General features: G+C 43.3%; 3 protein-coding genes across 7 annotated transcripts; 1 reads left to right on the top strand and 2 right to left on the bottom strand.

Moving 5' to 3' along the window:
- The first annotated feature begins 285 nt into the window (after positions 1 to 285).
- On the top strand, positions 286 to 2,227 carry LOC135585449 (GATA transcription factor 5-like). 2 transcript variants are annotated; one of them, XM_009399825.3, is made up of 4 exons: positions 286 to 531; positions 635 to 1,015; positions 1,141 to 1,388; positions 1,482 to 2,227. In XM_009399825.3, exons 1-4 carry the CDS (start codon positions 370 to 372, stop codon positions 1,900 to 1,902), a joined length of 1,212 nt encoding a protein of 403 aa, XP_009398100.2. In that variant the 5' UTR covers positions 286 to 369; the 3' UTR covers positions 1,903 to 2,227. The 2 variants fall into 2 exon arrangements, with proteins under 2 accessions (XP_009398100.2, XP_065034461.1); XM_065178389.1 differs by having other exon boundaries at positions 304 to 531; positions 1,141 to 2,022.
- A 1,558-nt stretch (positions 2,228 to 3,785) lies between these two features.
- On the bottom strand, positions 3,786 to 6,803 carry LOC135667051 (uncharacterized). The gene is made up of 2 exons (XM_065178390.1): positions 6,250 to 6,803; positions 3,786 to 4,434 (listed from the first exon to the last, which is right to left on the bottom strand). Exons 1-2 carry the CDS (start codon positions 6,766 to 6,768, stop codon positions 4,189 to 4,191), a joined length of 765 nt encoding a protein of 254 aa, XP_065034462.1. The 5' UTR covers positions 6,769 to 6,803; the 3' UTR covers positions 3,786 to 4,188.
- A 4,255-nt stretch (positions 6,804 to 11,058) lies between these two features.
- On the bottom strand, positions 11,059 to 16,317 carry LOC135585456 (trihelix transcription factor GTL1-like). Of its 4 annotated transcripts, XR_010510066.1 has the most exons (4): positions 15,409 to 16,316; positions 12,980 to 14,603; positions 12,226 to 12,908; positions 11,059 to 11,547 (listed from the first exon to the last, which is right to left on the bottom strand). XR_010510066.1 is itself a non-coding variant. In XM_065178387.1 (3 exons), the coding sequence occupies exons 1-3, from the start codon at positions 15,804 to 15,806 to the stop codon at positions 12,645 to 12,647; spliced, it is 2,268 nt and encodes a 755-aa protein (XP_065034459.1). In that variant the 5' UTR covers positions 15,807 to 16,317; the 3' UTR covers positions 11,059 to 12,644. The 4 variants fall into 4 exon arrangements, 3 of the variants coding, with proteins under 3 accessions (XP_065034459.1, XP_065034458.1, XP_009398096.2); XM_065178387.1 differs by having other exon boundaries at positions 11,059 to 12,890; positions 15,409 to 16,317; XM_065178386.1 differs by having other exon boundaries at positions 11,059 to 12,908.
- Between the last annotated feature and the right edge of the window lie 2,428 nt (positions 16,318 to 18,745).

Consider the following 18,745-nt stretch of genomic DNA (forward strand, 5'->3'; position numbering starts at 1 on the left):
AATTGGCCCGCCTTCTCTGCAGTTGGGTCCTCCGATTACTTGAACCACATGGAAGGCGGGTGGTTGTGACACGTAGCTTCTGCAGGTGACGAAGGTAATTCTATGGCAAGTAAATAACTTACTATTACTGTTAAATATTATTTAAATATTGTTATTTGTCGTAAAAAGATAACTTACTTAAATATTTCTTAAATCTTATTGGGTCTCAGTGGATATTTATTTAGTGTGTCAAAATCATAGTATGGCAGGAATTAAATAGGGAGACTGACTCAATTTATATAGTGCACACCAAAGAAAAGTAGTGGTGAAAATGTATGTTTGCATTTGGATGGTTGACTTGGAGTGCTCACGGAAATCGGCAGCCGTTTAATGTTCCACAAAACGCTCGTCCCCTTCTCTTCGTCTTCCTCTCCTGCTCCTTCGCTGTCGTCTCCGTTCTTCATTCCTCAGCCTACCTCCATTCCTCTGCCACTTGGCCCGCTTCAGCTGCCGTCCCCTGTTCCTTCTTTGGTCTACTTCAACTGCTCGCAGGTGAGGGGAGATGGAAGGAACAAAGCAGAGAGGGAAAGATGTCACCTTTACGGTTTTGTTGGTAGATGGGTTTATGAGAGTTGTTGTTGTTGGGTGTTTGCAGGTAGAAAGAGAGGTGAGAATGGAGGAGGCGCTGAAACATAGCATGCCGGGGAGCAGTTTATACTCAGGACAGCAGCGGCTTCAACAGCAGCAGCAGAACAAGGTGACGGTGAACGAGGATTGGGGTTGGGCTGCCGAAAGAGGGAACCTTTTGGGAGAGGAGTTCTCGGTGGACGACCTCCTCGACCTCGGAGACTACGCGGAGAACTACAAGGAAGCAGAGGCGGCGAAGGAGGTGGTTGAAGAAGTCACTGCTAAAGCCGAAGCTCCCGAAGCAGGGAACGGGGAAAGAGCTGATTCCAACAATTCTTCTCCTCCTTCCACGAGTTCGACTCTCTCCTTCCAATCACTGCAGCCTCGTCTTTCTGAAATCAGTCTTCCCGTAAGCCTTTCGTTCTCCTGATCGTTAGAATCGAAGGCTATAAGGAAAAAAAAGAAAGCGGTTTTTTATGGGATTTTTGATACCTTCAGAGTGGTTCTTTTGGAGCTTGGCTTTGCTTTCTGCAGGCGCATGATGCTGAAGAGCTGGAGTGGGTATCTCTCGTCATAGAAGGCTCCTCCTCAGAGTTTTCGCAGTGCCCTGGCGTTGCTCACACCACTTCAGCGCCGCCGCCTCACGGCCAAACCGGTACCCCGGCAGTAGCAGCAGCACAAGGTGCATCCCCTAAGAGCCCAGCGGTCTGTGGATTCTCCAAAGAAGTTATGGTCCCCATGAAGGCCAAACGCAGCAAGCGTTGCCGCTCCGCCGCCGCATGGTCCGTGTCCGGCCCTCTTGTTTTCGCCGACTCCTCCTCAATCACCACCAGCGACACCTCTTCCTCCGCTTCATCCTCTTGCTCCTCCTCCAGGAACACCTCCATCTCATGCCTCGTATACGACCGCCATCCCGCCGCCGGCGCTGACCAAAGCTTCCTCCTATATGACGCCACGCCGCCCCCAGCCAAGAACCAACGGCCGAAGAAACGTGGCCGGAAGCCAAAGCCATCAGCGACCGCCGCTTCCGGCTCCTGCGAGCGGCGGTGCAGCCACTGCGGGGCCCAGAAGACGCCGCAGTGGCGGGCCGGGCCCCTCGGCGCCAAGACCCTCTGCAACGCCTGCGGCGTCAGGTTCAAGTCCGGCCGCCTCCTCCCGGAGTACCGTCCCGCCTGCAGCCCTACCTTCGTCAACCACATCCACTCCAACAGCCACCGCAAGGTCCTCGAAATGCGGCGCAAGAAGGAGGCGGATCTCCTCATCTTCCCTGCCGCGCCGCCGGTCCCTTCCTTCTGACGAGCCGCGCCGCGCCCGGTTCGCCTGCCCGAATCGCCCGGTTCAGACCCGGTCGGATGTAAAATTTGTACCGTATGGCTTTTCCCCCCTCACACAAATAGCATTAGCTACCTTTTCTCAGTGTTTTACTGGCAGCTATCTCTGGTATTTGACCATGTGGGGAGTAAGGAAGAAACGTCTGACATGACTGTTCTCTTCTCATCATCTTCTACTATTAGAGATTCCCAGCATATAGAGAGAGGAATAGATAATTAAGCACAGGTGGCTTCGCAGTGGATGATGAGAGAACGCTTGAAATGGGATTGGTTTTAGCAGTCTTTGTATATTCCTTGGTGTCTGCTCTGTTCTCTGTGGCCGCGTCTGTTTTCTTTGGGTGCACAAGTACTGTTTGTTATTATGCTTCTTGGGGAATGCGTAGCATTTGGCTGATTCCTCGTGAATGCATATGGGAATCACGCAACAATTGTACGACTCTGCTCGGTCAGAGCTTGCATCTCACTCTCTCTGTATCAGAAGAGAGAAAAAAACTGAGCTGCTCATACCATGTATGCTGTCATTTGATGACACCATGTCCTTCCATCTCTCACTAAACCACCCCCCCCCCTCTAGTGGGAGAAGCTCACTCTCATGCTAATTCCATGAGCTATCCACCTTTCGTTCTACATCGTTTGTTTGTTTGCTTGTGGAAATTTGTGGGGTATACATTAAGGACTTTGATGAAGAAGTTATGGGTGAGCAGTACTCCAAGCTTTGCACCATGAACCGAAACCCGTGGCTGATGGTACTTGGATTTCTGTTCTTGTGATGTGCATGCGTGCAGAAACCAGCCAAATGGTGGGCGCTCACCGTTCTTGACACCAGGAGGAAGAAAACATTTATGTGCACAGAGGACTAAGATACTATTTTGTCCTTGTCAAGAGACTGTTTCAAATTGTAGTATTAAGTTGACCTTTAGTCAAGGCATAGAGTTGATCAAGTTGTGGCAGAGGGTGTTCTGCCATGACAAAATAGTGCAAGATTCGTTTATTTATAGATTAACATAAGATTTTTTTTATATAAAGGATAAGTGATGAATGTAAAATTTGAATCTCGGATTTATGATATATTATGAAAGTCTTTACTGGTTAAGTTAATTGATATCTTTAAAAAATATATTAGATAAAGATTTAAACTCTCAAACTTCGATGAGTGGGTTCAATATATCGTAATCAGATTAATGTTTAAGGTGTATATTAGTAGTGATAATGGTTTTGGAATTAACAATTTTGGTTCTGTCAAATTTAGAATTGAAATAAGATCAATTCCATTTTGAAATTATAAATTTTGATTTCGAATAGAACCATATGTTTGGATTGATAAAAAATAAATTAATTTGAATCCAAGTCTTTACACTTTAAATTTGAAATGCTAACCAATTTATATTTTATTTTCTAAAAAAACTTTTAATTAAACAAAAGAGTGCGTACACCCCTCCTCTCATGTAAAAGAAGATCAAAACCATGAAGAAATGCATAATACGAGAGTTCATTACAATGGTTCACCTTCCAAAATTTGCTAATCAATGCACAACACAGTTAAACATTCTCTAAAAATGTGTTTTATCCTATATTTAGTGAAATGCTACAATAATCCAAAAATATACCAAAGGATGTTAGTGTTCGCATCACACTCAGAAAACTACTAGAGAATTACGAGTGCAAATCGATCATAATGACTAGACCGAATCTAGAAACAGTAAATCCAACTCTTAAGCAAGTAATCAAGCAAGAAGGAACTCCGTTGGAACAATGTATACTGCTGATCTTAACATACAAAACAAAACAACTGACTGCCTGAACAGAATTGCATTAGCCATCAGCCAATAAAACCCAAAAACAGAAAACTTGGACAGCATAAGCTAAAATATGTATTCAAGAACACCATGCTCATTGACAAAGTGAAGACTATTTTCCAAAAGTCTCCCCAGACTGAGAGAAAGGAGGAAAAAGAAAGAAAAAGAAGTTGTACATATCTGTGATCAATACAGAATAGGGACGGAGGCTTAAAACCATGTTTTGATAAGCACTCCAGGGTGCAGACACAGAATATGCTCAATGAATTGCATACATTTGAAGTTCACATCACTTCTCTCACATCCTGTCTCCAAACCCATATCCATCCTGTGTCAACCAGAAAGCATATACATAAACTTGCTAGCGACATGGTTTTCGACAGATATTTTGGTGAATTACACGGTTGGTGCTGCCAGATGAACTCCAACAGATACATCAGAGAAGGGGCATGGCTTTATCTGCTGCTACGAGCAAACACTTTCCGTTTCCTTTGCATTTTGGAGGTGCCAACGGGTTTCGGAGACTTTGCATTCCAGGTATTCCTGGTATTCTGAGCTTCTTTCTTTTGCATCTTGCTAAGGCTAGGCCTATAGAGAATGACTGAACGGCCAATCTGTCCCACAACAACTGATCCAGTTGCCTGCTCAAGTTGTTTTATCACATCACTTAGCTCTCCTGGACAGCTTCCATGTACTTTTAGCTGCTCGAGTCACAAGAAAACTGGTAAGTCCCTTTCTGTAGTTTGCTAATTATGCAAGGCAGAAGCTCAGAATTGATATAATATGAGAACTATGATTGTCATTTATCATATTACTGTCAACAATTCTAGGAAAGACATCATGGTGTTTAGTATCTGAAGTTTGAACCAGATCCCAGAACCAACATTAAAGTAAGAAAAGATTCCTGGAGTTAGACATAACCATGATATTGAGCAAATTTTCAAGCCCAAAGAAATTAAAAAAACACACACACACACAACAGGGGACTTGCAGCTAAACATAAAAATGGTGAACTTACAAGAGGCTTCCATCGATATGAGGTTTAGGAGGGTCAATATACATAGCCTCATCTCTACAAGTAGAAAGACTATATTTGTGACCTAATTCCTGGTCACCCAAATCATAAAAGAACAACCATGAACCTTGTGTATGAGACTCTTGTCAGTGCAAGATTCAAGGAGAATCAGTGTTGTAATCTTTTTTTTCTTTTTTTGCAAAAGGTAAGTGTCAAAGGCAGGATTCGAGCCCAAGACCTTGCAATAAACTATCAAAGTCTTTACAAGCTAGGCTAGTTAACACCTTAAATAATATATCAGATGAGGTTTTGAACCCTCAATGTTTGATAAGTAGGTTTGGTACACCATCACCAGACCATGTTTAAGGTGCATTAGTGTTATAGTATTACCTCTACAGATAGAAAAATTATTTCTATGACTCGAATTTTGGTCATCTAAGTAATAGGTGAAGCAACCTTATCATTATACCAATGCTTGCCATCATAAAGGTTGAATCTAGTGCATGAGAGATCCACAAATGAGAGTAGGGTCAATGTACCACCTACAAACAATTTTGACGCATACAATTTGTTTTAGTACAGCCAAAAAATCCTATTTCAATAACCACATAACCATAACTCTTACCACCTTAAATGCCTTAATGAGAGAAATCCAGACAAAAATCAGAAAGAACCAGTCCAGTGTCTTATTTTGTAATGGCCTGAGCAATATTTTGATAAATTGCTCTAATAGTACTAAAAAATTAGAAAGCATCACAGCTAAATAAAGGCAGCATTCCGTTTCCAGTTCAAGCCCAATCAAATAACAATTAACTTCGCCATGTACCTGACAAATTAAAATATAAACCGACTTTTGGCGGACTTAACTCGGTAAGGTAACATCATGAAAAAAATGATTAAAATTCCTCAAAATTACGAGATTTGTGGAGTCTAGAAGAGTTGGAGTAGAAAAAGTCTTATCAAAGGATTAGCAGTAGGAAATTTTTACTTGGAAATAGCAAATAGTAAGGAAGTGTGGTGCAAAGGATTCATAATAATGTAGCAAATAATACTAAGATAAGACTAATTAGTTGGTTAAAGTTGCATCTCAGTTACTGTTTTTAGCATCACATTACCACAAGCCTTCGCGTGGGATATGACTAAAATTTAGGGACAAGATATGCAGAGAATAGCGACTCCTACCTGAAGACCTAAAGTGTAGGGTAGAGGAAAATACCATGACGAGAGTAAATATATGCCCTCGACATTTCTGCCATAAAAGAGAAGCCAACACTAAAGATTTCATTCACTCCTGTCATCCATTTACAAGTTTTCAATTTTCTTATTATTGATTGCAATTAACTTATTTTTCTCTTGGTTGAAATTAACCACTAACATCCTTTGCATCTCTCTTTCTCAAGCTACCTTAAAATCGGGGGAAAAAAAAATCTTGCATTCAAAAGATTTAAGTCCAATGCAACATCAAAATGCGATTTTTACACAAGGGGCAATAAGGGCTAACCTTGAGGAGCTCATTGGCCTCCAGAGTCTCGACGAAGGCGGCGGCCACGGAGGGAGTCACACCCGACTTACCGACCTGCTGGGACTTGAGCTTCTTTCCCAGGCTGTGGGCGTACGATGCCAGCTCCTTCTTCTCCTTAATGCTCAGCTTCGGCGATGGCAACCGCGGCAACGGAACGGCAACAGCCGGTTCCGTATCATCCCCCGCCTCGTTCTCGAGCTCGGATTCTTCATGGGAATCATCTTCTTCTGGGTCCTCGAAGTCGGAATCTTGACCTCGGAGGTCGCTCTGGAGGTGGAGAGGATCAGGAGGCGGCGGCGGCGGCGGCGAATGGGAAAGCGAGGAGAAGAGGCGATGGGAGCTAGAGAGAAGGAGACGAGGAGAGGAAGATGAGGATGGAGAGGAGAAGGGGAGGAGGAGGAGGAGACGGGAGGAGATCTTGTGGGTGATAGAGGAAGGGGAGAGAAGGAGAGAGGAGTGAGGGCGGGGGAGAGGGAAGCGAAGAAGGGATGAGGCCATTTCGGATCAACTCGGCGTTCGGGAAACGGAAACAACGGGGTTTAGCAAAACGTTTTCTCGCGAGATCAGCTAACAATATATCATGATCACACAATGCAAGTACGAATCACAAAGTCTTCGTGGGTGAGTTCCGACAGGCCAAGATGAAGTGCTTTGAATCATCAAATCAAGTGCAATTGAAGGGATCTACAGATGGATGAGAAGATTATGACAATTTTTATATTAAGATTTATATTCAATAAACTAGAAAATAAAATTATTATTATATCCTAAACACTTCCATATAGTATAAAGGTAATATCGTGTCCTATATATTTTTTAATTTATTTATATTTTTAGAGTTCTATTTATCTCATTTGCTTTACTTTTTTCACAAATCAATAATTTTGAGGTTCATAACTATTTATAAGATATTCATCAAATAATTAATCTTGATATCGTTGATAAAAGTCATCAATGTTCATCTTTTATGCATCTACTATTGTGCAAATTTTCAGTTTTTCTAGCTTTAGCAATTCAATAGATATCCTTTTCTCCATTCTTATTCATCATAAAAATTATATATATATATATATATATATATATATATATATATATATATATATATATATATATAATCCAAATTATTCTTGTCAATTCCTAAAACATAATTTTTCTGTAATAATTATTTTTGAATTTTCTTAAATGTACACTCCTAATAGTCTTTTTTTTTTCCCTATGCTCTTAATCTTAGATGATTAGAGTTTCATATTGGCTAATCTCATTGTTTATACATCTCAATTTAAAAATGTCTTGTCTTATCATCATTTATATTCTTTTTTTTTCATGCAATTTAATTCAATATTCTTCTTTAATGTACAATTTAACTCAAATTTCAACATCTTTCAGTTAATCATATATATGATTTCTTTTGCCTTCTATTTAGGCATTGATTGGATGCATCCTGTTGACATGATATCGCAGTCAAGCTTGTGATTGGGACAAGGCTCAAATGGTTGAGCTCTTGTGGTCATAACATGGTAGTTCTTGTAGTCAGCCTCAGATGATGATCCCAAGTAGGTTCACTTTGGATTTCATCTGATGTGCTGATCACTTCTGAAGTATCACAATTACATGAGCCACTGCTGCAGCAGCACTAGGCTTCCCCAAGGAGAGTATACTTCAGTGGCCATGGAAGTCATGCTACCCCAAGATTGTCATGCTTCATTGCCACATGGGAGAATACTTGGTTTTGCTATCACTGTTGTGGTTTCTTCTTCTGCTATACTGTAGTTTCAGTGAGGGAAAGCTTGACAAGCTTTCTGCAAGGATAGCATCCTCATGAGAAAAAAAAACCATTTTCATCTTCTTTCTACTTCTCCCAGAATTTATATTTTGATCCAACAACATATGGTAACTTGTCAATCAATGAGAAAGTTACTGGCTTTAACAAGAGAGAATTATATTCCTTTTTGTATCAGCATAAACAAAGCCTTCTATGACTTCTACATCTGTATCCATATGAGCAATACAGTGATATTGCATACTCACCTTCATGTTATCTCATCACCTGCAAGGATTTCCAATTCAAGGCCAATTTCTTTGATTGTTTGTCACACCAGGAGACCTGATACACAAAGTTTGGATCTTTGCATTATATTGCTACTCAAATGATCATATCACATGCATGTAGCATGTTGTTGTGAAATATCATCAGCTTGGTTTGCTTGGACAGACTGAAATTTCATCACCTTCCAAGTGCAGAACCACCTGAGGAAAAGGTCATTTAAGATGATGTCCATGGATCTTCCTATGAAGTAACTTGGAGGTTGCTCACTGAGGCCTTCATCCATCCATCAACTTTCCACTTGGAATGTCTTGAGTGGAGACTTTAGCATTAAAAATCGTAAAAGGTCACAATGAATTGGAGAGTTACTTGTGATAATGACACTCATAATGTGTTCCTCTCGCTTGTAAAAAGCACATAAATTTTGCACTCAGACAATTGTTTTGTTTGGATAAGCATGTCTCCAAGGCTCCAAAGCTTCTTACTACTGCCATTGGACTGCAAAAATATGAACAACATAACATGCCTTTTCTTTTCATGCTGCTTAGGATCATGCAATTCCCTCCTCCAGCACAGTGCTTGAAAAACAAGTCATGGTTTGTTTCATCAAACAAATACCCTCCTCCAGCACAGTGCTTGAAAAGCTACGATTTGTATGTTCTGATCATACTGAAGGAGAGGAATACACTGCAGTTCTTCATCTGGAGGAGATTGGGATCAAGGAATAAGCAGCAAAGATCAAGAAAAGATGAATTGTGGAGGGCCCAAGAGTGTGTCAATTGGTGGGTGAAGAGAGTGAGGCCATGTGCAAAGAATGCAAGTGGGAAACATAGGGTAAATCGACCAACATGGAGCATTATCCTCCATGGTCTCCAACATATAGCTTTCAATCTATCTGTCAGGATTCCTCTGGCACAAGAAAACAACGCAAATGACCTCCCCAACTTTAGCTTGGCTTTCCTGCAAACCTCCAACTCTTTCACCAATAGATCAATCTAAACACAGTGCCCAAATTCATGTCTAGGTGGGACATAAACATAGATATTTTATAAATACAGTCTATATTCTCGTTGTATTTTGGATGGAAAAGACTCACTAGCATAAAAGACTTTGATCCACGATGTGAATGCTGAGAGTTCAAATCAGCATCGCCATGTGAAAGCTGGAACGCATCACATAGCACAGCTTGTTGAAGAGTCACTATATTACACAAAGCTCTTTGCCATGACTTTTGTCCGTCTTCATCTGCTGCTTTGCAGTCAAAATCAAAGATTGGAAACCATTGGACTTCCTCAAACCATGGTAAAGTGTTGAGGAGTCTCTCTCTGATACTGCCTTCGTTACGATCAACGTTGGCATACAGCTAAACAACGACTTCCACCTAACCATAACTCTAATCATTAGATGCTCACAACAACACACCGCAATTGCGTGCACGCAAGTTTAGCATTTTCCGAGGGAAAACGAAGCGCATACGCGTATCATTTCTTAATGGTTTCATTGGAGGAAGAATTAAGTTAATACAAGTGAAAATAATGCATGCATTCATTAGGAATTAAGTCAAATTTGAAACACCAAACTATCATTTTGTGGATTAATCTTATAATTCATAATTCTCAATGCAGATGCATCGTATTTGTATTCAGAAATGATCATCAACCTCATACAACCAAGCATTCTCTAGAACATATCATGTCAACAAATTAGATAATCCTTGCAAGTCTTTAAAATGATTTTCTTTTTGCATCTTTTTTGTGATAGTAGATAAGATTTCTTTAACTATACAAGGAAATCTCTTTATTCTGTTGAGCGAAATCTCTTTATTCTGTTGCTTCTCCATCTCCGGCGGTAAAAGATAAGGCTTTCTACTATCCGTCGTCTCTAGTGCTGCGCTACCTCACCTTTCCTCCTCTGTTGTAGCCTTCTTTTCTATTGTAGCATCGTTATAGCTTCCTCCTCTGTTGCAGTTTCCTCCTTTGCTTTATTTCTATTGCAGCTTTCTGCTGTAGCTTTCTCCTCTGCTATAGCATCGTTGCAACTTCCTCCTCTTCTGCTACAGTATTGCTATAGCTTTGTTCATTGCTGTAGCTTTCTCCTTTGCTGTAGCTATCGCCGTCGCAGCCGCAACAACAGCAATAGCGATCTGCTCTTGCTCTACTCACGAAGCCTCTGGTTCGTAAACTATTTGTTTTGCATCAATCCAAGATTGGTGATCCAAGATTGGTATCCTTGACAGGAGAACCATCTTACGGGGGCATAATAGCAGTCTCTCTATTCTGTTGAGAGAAATTCTCTATTTTGTTGAGGAAATTCCTCCCTTCTAATCTCTATAAATTGAATGGACATGTTAATGTATTCAAGCTAAAGCTTCTTATCTTCAATAAAGCTTCTTCAATAATTATTCTTATTTTTTATTATTTTCTTCATTTTGAACCAGAGGATCTCATAAAATTACATCGAGAGCGATACTTAGAAAGATTCCTCGAATGCTAAAGTTAATTAAAAGTTCAAAATGAATCCAATGTGAGGAGTTGACCATATATATTTTTGGGTCTGTGTGTTTATGTATCGATAGTAAATATTAGGTTATATGGACTAATTATGATTTGATTGTATATGATATGTTTAAATTTTGATCTATTATCAAGTTTAACTATATAAAAAAAAGCCTTTGTATATTGCTATGGCGGTACCATAACTTCGATCATACAAATGCTACTAGAAATTAGGGATCGGAACCACAATGAAATATTAATTCATGGCGAGTCGCATACGATGTTATTTACCTCACGGCATGATAAGAATATATACATCATCGTACAAAAGTCAAAGAAGAGAGGCGCGCGCAGATCCAACGCTCACGTGAGTGACGTAGCGCAAGATGCAGGATTGATGCGTAGATAACCTCCACTGGAGTTGGCGTACGTTGTGCAGTGATAGATCATCGATCGCATGATGCGGTATAACGCTCCCTCTCTCTCTCTCTCTCTCTCTCTCTCAAACACATACTGACAGCAGCAGAAGCACGCCTCGTGAAGTGTGAAGTCCGCGCACATGCAGCCGGCCCGCCCTTCCCACAGTTTGTCCCCCGCTCCTTTTCCTTCTCGTATTAGTCCCCAGTCATTGCTGCAAATGCCTCCTCCTCCTGCGAGCTTAAATCTTTGCCGACAAACTCTCTAGTCTGCTTTGATGAGAGAAGGGGGCATTTTAGGAATCCAAAGCACTGCATGTCACTGACAAAACTTGTTGTGTCGGCTACCTTTTGTTAAGCAAAGATCTGAAAGAAAGCAATAAAAGAACAAAAGGGAACATTTCATAAAGAAAAGGTACAGAGGAAAAGAGGAAGAAAGCGGGGTTGGGCATCTCAACGCCATCAGCGGCTGCCTGCAACCTTCACGTTCCCTCATAATACCGTCTTAGCTTCCCTTTACACTCGGCACTCGTAGCTAACCATCACACGTACCGACCACTTCTTTCATCTTTTCTTAAAGCCAGCAAGAGGCTTTCCGTCATGCATCCTTTTCTTCTGTGGATACCTTGCAGAATTCTCACTGCAGTCCACTAAAGTCCTTGACAGAGTTCAATGTGACAGGTAGTAGTGCACAGTAAGAAGATGGGAGTAAATGGTGACGGAAGCAGCAAGAGTGAACAGTAATGATGACAAGAAAAATAGGAAATGTACGTACATATTAAAACTTCAAATGTAAGCCAACTTTAGAGACCTTCACAGTAATCCAGTTATGAGAAAGAGAAGTAAAAGAAGGAGAATCCTCGCACCGAATTGCAGTGCCTATGATTTGATCTCACCTCTTTCTTTCTCTTTTTCCTTGTTTGTGTGAGGGTCCTTTCTGAAATTAAGTGGTAATCACGAAGAAAAGAGATTGAGGTGTCGAGACAGTGAGGATTTTTACCATATATTCCTTTGATTTTGCTGGACTTGTCGTTTCACCAATTCAATGTACATGCCACAACAACCAAAAAAAAATCTCCTCTCTCTCTCTCTCTCTCTTCCGATGCTGACGGCTTCGTGCTTATTGCCTCCTATGGTAGATGTGTGCCGCCGCCGCTGGCCCTGAGAGGATGCTTATTCCACAAACAAATCAATAAATAGCAACGGATGGACTGAAGCGATGAGTGTGTATCATTCATCAATCAACTCTCTTTGATGTCGAACCATGTGACACCTATAAGCTACACTAAAGAAGTGATGTGTAGGAAGATGGTGGAAATGCATGCATGGAGAGAAGCAAAAGAAGTGGGAGGACAGGAACACGAATGGATACACTGGGAGAAAGATAATTGGGGAGATGGAGATTTTGGGGTACCAGATCTATTGAACTATGGCCAAGAAAGAACCCGGGGAAGCTGCAGCTGACCCATTCCCTCCGCTGCCTCCTGCATTATTCACATTCTGCTTCTGGAACTGTATCGTGTATTGCATTTTCCTGTCTTCCTCGTCGTCGTCATCGTTGTCATCGTTGTCGTCGTTTTGGTCCATGTTATCGCTGTCAGCTTCATCCAACTTAACGTAGTCATCATCCATGGCAGCTTGCTGCTGTCGTTGCCCCATCAGCTCCTTCACGAAATTTTCTGACTTCAATGCAACATCAATTCATCACACTATGCATAGATCTTCAGAGGAGGTAGAAGTGGGGAAGTGCTTACCTTGTTTAATCCTTCGCCAAAGAATCTCGAGGGAAGTCCCCCGTTGCTAGTTGGTACTTGTATACCGAGGGAAACCTCGCCGCCCTCAGAATTCCCACCATTTTGATTGTTGGAGCTTCCGTCCTTCCCATGTTTGCTTCCAGCTTGTTCTTGTGGTGGCGGAGGTGCTTGTTCTTGTGGCATGATTGTTACTGCGTCACTCTTCTGTTGATTGGGAGGTGGATTGGCTTCTTGGACTTGCTGCCGTTGAATTCCCACGATGTTGCCGCTGCCACTGCTGGTTCCCCCGCTGCTGAGGAGTTTCTTGCGGTAGATGGCATCCAATTGGTGGAAGTAAGGGCAAGTCTTGGAATCCTCCGGCCGTTTCTTGTTGCTTTCCTTCACCTTCTTGAAGTATTTGTTGATGTTCTCCCATTTCTCCTTGCACCTCTTTGCGCTCCGGTTATAGCCGAGCCGCTGCATTCCAGCTGAGATCTCCTCCCACAGTGTCCCCTTCGGCCCGGCCTCCTGGTACTTCGACTCGAGACCGCTCCGGAGGTTGATCAATGCATGCACCTCCGCCCTTGGCCACCGCGAGGATGACGGCATGGGCTCGAGGCTCCCACTTCCGACAACCTCCTGCGGCTCCAAAGTGGGATCGATCTCTGACGCCGACGAAGACTTGTGCCGGACGACCTCGCTGCTCTTGTGGTGTTGCTTACACTCGTTCTGGTTCTGGGGTGACTGTGCTGGTGCGCGTGGTGTCTGCTGCTGCTGCTGCTGTCTCGGAGGTTGTGATCGTTCATGAGGATGTTGAGACGGCTGCTGTGGCGAAAGTGGAGCAATGGAGATAGGGGTGGCAGGCATCGGTGGTACGGGGACGGCCTGCCCACTTATCTTCTGAAGGTACGAGATTATGGCGGTGTCTCGGGAGGCAGCCATGACGCGCTCCTGGGCTAAGAGCTCCTGCTCACGATTGAGCCGCTCCATCTCCTGCCTCCGCCAGGCCTCGTCTCGGATCATCCTGTCCTGATCTCTCTTCTCGATGGCCTCTAAGAACCGCTGCTGCATAGCATCCTGCCGTTCCATCACCTGGTTCATCAACCGATCGAAGAAGGCCATCATCTTCCGGCTTGGTCCTGACCCCCCGCCGTGTTTCCGCTTCCTCCCTTCCTGATTCTCATCGGCATCTCCGGTTTCCTCGGCATCGGAGTCCGAAGACGACGAAGAAGAGGAAGAATTCCACGAAAACGTTATCCCAGCGACAGCAGAGCTCGTGAGTCCTTGCAGGCCCCCGGGTAGCGCCAGATCGGGGACGACCACCCTAGTGGGCGTCGCCATGGTTGGTGGGGCCGTCGCAGAGATAGGCTGGGGTCTGCTGACGGGTGGTCCCGCCATGCCGGCGCTGAAGGCAGATGAGGCGGCAACGAGGGGGGGAGCAGGGGCGGGGTTGGCGGTTGAGGTGGTGGCGCCGCCGTCGCTGCTGCCACTGTAGAGAGCTTCCAGCTGGCTGAAGAAGCGGTAGCTCTTGCCGTCCTGGCGACCTGCCCGGCCTTCCTTGGTGCGCTTGTAGTACTTGTGCACGTTCTCGAACTTCTCCTTGCACTTCTTGGCGCTCCGTTTGTACCCCAACTCCCCCAGTTTTCTATCAACAAGGTAACAACAATTATAAGAAATAGCCGAAGCAGACGAGGATACAAGAAGGGAACCGAGAAGGAAACAACAACATTAATGAAAAGGCAAGTGAGAGCAAGAAAAACGAGATCGCCATGATTGCACTATAACTCAAGCACCGCATCTAATCATCTGATAATACAACAATTATTGGCTCAATAAATGAAAAGACTATAGCTGATGAAAAGGGAGAAAACAAGAAGCTAAAACCCCAAAATAATAATAATAATAGTAAATAGGAGTCGAAGGGAGGAAGGAGGGACTGCATGCTTTTTGCATCTGGGAATCTGAAACCACGGTCTCCATCGGAAATATGGATTGGTTGGGATTGATGCAGCGGATCTGAATCTGCTGACATCCCACTCAGAGATGATATAATTTAGTAAAAGAGAAGATGCCGTACTCGTGAAGGAGGGAAAGGGAAAGAGAAAGGTGAGGTCAGGTGAGGGGAGGGGAGGGGAGGGGAGGGATCCGTGGAGGTTGAAGCGAAGAGAAGAAGACTTGTTTCTTTCCCAAAACGGGAGCTCCAGCTGCTGCGGCCACCATTGCAGCAGTAGACTCCGTGGTACGAACCCGACGGCAGATCGTTGCTTTTCGTAACTCATTCAGATGCTGCTGCGGGCGAAGTCCAATCCTGAAAGACTATTAAGGAAAGCTCCTCTCATGTGATATCTCGGTTGTAGTATCAGAGATCCGTGAATTATGTGAAGAGAAGACTCCACATTCTGGTGGTGCTGGCAGATGAAAGCAATGGGAATTGTGATGGTTTGGAGTACCTGCAGACCTCCTCCCAGAGAGAGCCCTTGAAGGTGGCGTCCCGGAAGGCGGCGTCCATCTCGGAGCGGATCTTAAGCAGGGCGAGCGTCTCCTGCCGTGGCCACCGGTTTCCGGTCGCGCCTCCGCCCCTCTCGGCATCCTCGCCCCCAGCAAGAGCCTGGTCGTCCGGGCAGTTCCCGGCCACCGCGGGTGCTAGATCGTCGAAATCCACGGTGGGCGGCCGCGCCGGTGTCCGGCTGCTGATGGGCGACGCCGCCTCGGTCATCGGCGACTGCTGGAGGGGGTCAGGACCGGGAATTCCCAGTAAGTGCGCCCCGGAGCCGACAGCGGAGGGGGAGAATGGGGCCATTTCGGAATGCGGCACCACGAATTGGGACCCTGCTTTCTGCTGTTGCATGTCCCTGAAAATATTTTATCTTCTCTCCACCTTCTTCAACACTTGAAGATCTACTGAATTGTTGTGCTCTCTTCTCTATATTACCACAGCTAGCTTCTGTTTTGAGGGTTAAGCCGACTCCCTCCTTCCTCTCTCACCTCCGCGGGGAGGAGAAAGAGAGGAGGGAGTTAGATTGACGCAGTTGGAGAGTTGGAAAAGGAATCGGTACATGGGGGGGGAGCGAAAAAGTTGTGAGCATGGACAACTGGAAAGAGAGAAAGATTAAGAGAGAGAAACAAGGCCAGTCTGGTGAGAAAAGTATTTCTTTCCTGTAAAAGAACACACTAATTCAGCTCACCATGGGTGAAGATGAGAAGGTTGTAGAAGCCGAGTGGGAGAGAGAGAGAGAGAGAGAGAGAGAGGGATCCAAGTAGAGAAAAGAGGGAAGAGACGAATCGATTCAGCTAAAGGGAGAGAGAGAGCCAGAGAAGATGGTACAGATGCTGATGATGATGCTATGAGGAGAGATGCTGCGCTGTCAGGGGTGTTGGCTTTGTGCGTAATATGAGATACATAGGTCTGTCTGTGACTCTGAAAGAAGAGATCCACAGAGAGAGAGAGAGAGGGTGAGATTACTGTAGAACCGTAGAATAAAGACAAGGAATACTGAGATGAAAGATCAGTAAACTTGCACCGAAGAATACCGCCGTATATGGAAGGAAAAAAAATCAAAGCATAAAACGCATGCAAGTTTCCCACAAGTAAACACCACCCTCAAAAGACCATTTCAAAGATCGGTTCCTTCAGCTTGTTGCATACTCCTCCAGATAACAGTTTGAGACGGAAGGAGACTCAGCTTCCATTTCTCTCAGAGTTGCATACCAATAAATACGTACATAAATACAAATCCGTCGTTTGTTGGGCAGTGGCAGAGAGAGAGAGAGAAAGAGAGAGAGAGCAACAAGTGTAGTGTGTGTGGGCTTCCTCTTCCTCTGGACAAGGGTTAGAACGTGCGTGGCGATCATTGCGGATGCCGCGGAGAACAAACTCCCATCCCCAAACCTCCAAAGAAACCTACACCACGCCATGTTACGTCTCTCTTAGCCTGCTAACAACGCCATTAGTTCTTTCACAGATAGACAGAGAGAAGGACGCCAGATAAACCCTATTACTGTCATTACACAGTCGTTAAGGTTTTAGGATGTTGATGGCGGTATCAAAAAACTTGTCATGAAATCAGAGCGAGATGTGGGTTTGGATTATATCATAGAGGAAGGAAAAAGAGAGGAGCACTCAAACAATAATTAGAGCCCCACGATTTAATTTAGCTACAATATTAACATCTTATTTGTTTTTGAGATAACTAAAAGGAAAATTTACTGTAAATTGCGGAAGTTCTTATCATGCTGATATGACTGAAATACCCCCAGCTTTTGACGGCAATGCCACCGAACAGTGCCATCACCCGACGGTCATTTTCGTCAAAAAAAAAAAGGTTTGAAGCGATGTGATTTGACGGCTCGGAATTGCCCACCCTCTTTGGACGATCGTACGAGGCTTCCGACTAGGTCCTTGCCGTCGGATCTCGATCGGACGGCTAACGTATGACGACTTCGACCCCTTTCGCCCTTGCCAAGGATGGGAGCGGGACCATCACGACCTCCTTCGCGATCAGGTGATAAATTCCATCACGTGGCCACCGCTGTCTTCGGCTTTACTATCGCAATAAGGTCAATTTGGGTGGGTCATTTTTTTTGTTTTCTTTGGACCACAATTAATCCATTTGAATTCTGCTCTCTCTCTCTCTCTCTCTCTCTCTCTCTCTCTCTCTCTATATATATATATATATATATATATATGGGATTAATCATGATCGAACTGTTCATGTTGGAGGATGATGACCGAACCATGTCAATTTGAACTGGAGTCTTCCACCAACATGCATTCCAGATGCAATGTGTAATTAGATAGGATCCGCATCATGATCATCCATATTATTGTACCATTGACTCAGCTTATTTGGACAATATTACTTCATGATAGGTGTATATATATATGTATAGTTCATTGCAATAAAATAATAAGTAGTACAAAATTGAATGATGAATGGAAGTGAGGGTTCAAAACTTATAAATCTGATCAATCTCAAGATAAGAAAAATCATATAATAAATATGTTTTTTATAATGAAATCACAAGTCATGTGATGTTGAAAATAGTCACGCCCATTTCCATTCAATAATCACGTGAAGAACATTGTGTATCAAGTCATATTTCATGACTTGGTCCAAGTTCTATTCAATCAAAAAGGAAAACACACAAGTGAAATATAGTAGAGAGAAAAAAAAGATTTTTGAGGATATTTTTATGGGAAGCTTTGGGTTATGAATCATCCACTCATCCACCAATGTGATTGTGAAATGGAGACAAGAAGTATCCATTCACATTATCCTTATCTTGAGGTCCCCAACTCCATGTTTGGACCAGTGCATGAGTTATCCACATCCAGTGAAGAATGGCTCAACTCCTAGTGACGATGGCACTAATGAGAACTCTCGAGAGTTGGATCCAGTTATGTGTGATCCTAAATCTTCTCTTCATGTAGGTTGATGTGCCCATAAAGATGGAGTCATACCATGTGAGCTGCAAGAGAAATGATATGATCAGCTGTGTTGAAATCCACTTACTGCAAATACACACAAGTCATGGTGAGATAGTCTCTTAGCTATGTTGGATTTAAACCGATTGATATAAAGTTACAATTATCCTTTTTCTATTAAATTCCATCACCAAAAACATATATATTACATGTCGAAGTAAATGTGTTATCAATGATTAAGATTCATGTGCCTACAGGAATAAGACTTCATATGTATATGAAACATGATGGAATTGTAGATGACGATTTGATGCAATATTGATGCACTCTATATAATTCGAATAGACTAATAGAACAACTAA

Source organism: Musa acuminata, chromosome BXJ1-4 (genome assembly GCF_036884655.1).
Source record: "Musa acuminata AAA Group cultivar baxijiao chromosome BXJ1-4, Cavendish_Baxijiao_AAA, whole genome shotgun sequence".
Taxonomy (NCBI): domain Eukaryota; kingdom Viridiplantae; phylum Streptophyta; class Magnoliopsida; order Zingiberales; family Musaceae; genus Musa; species Musa acuminata.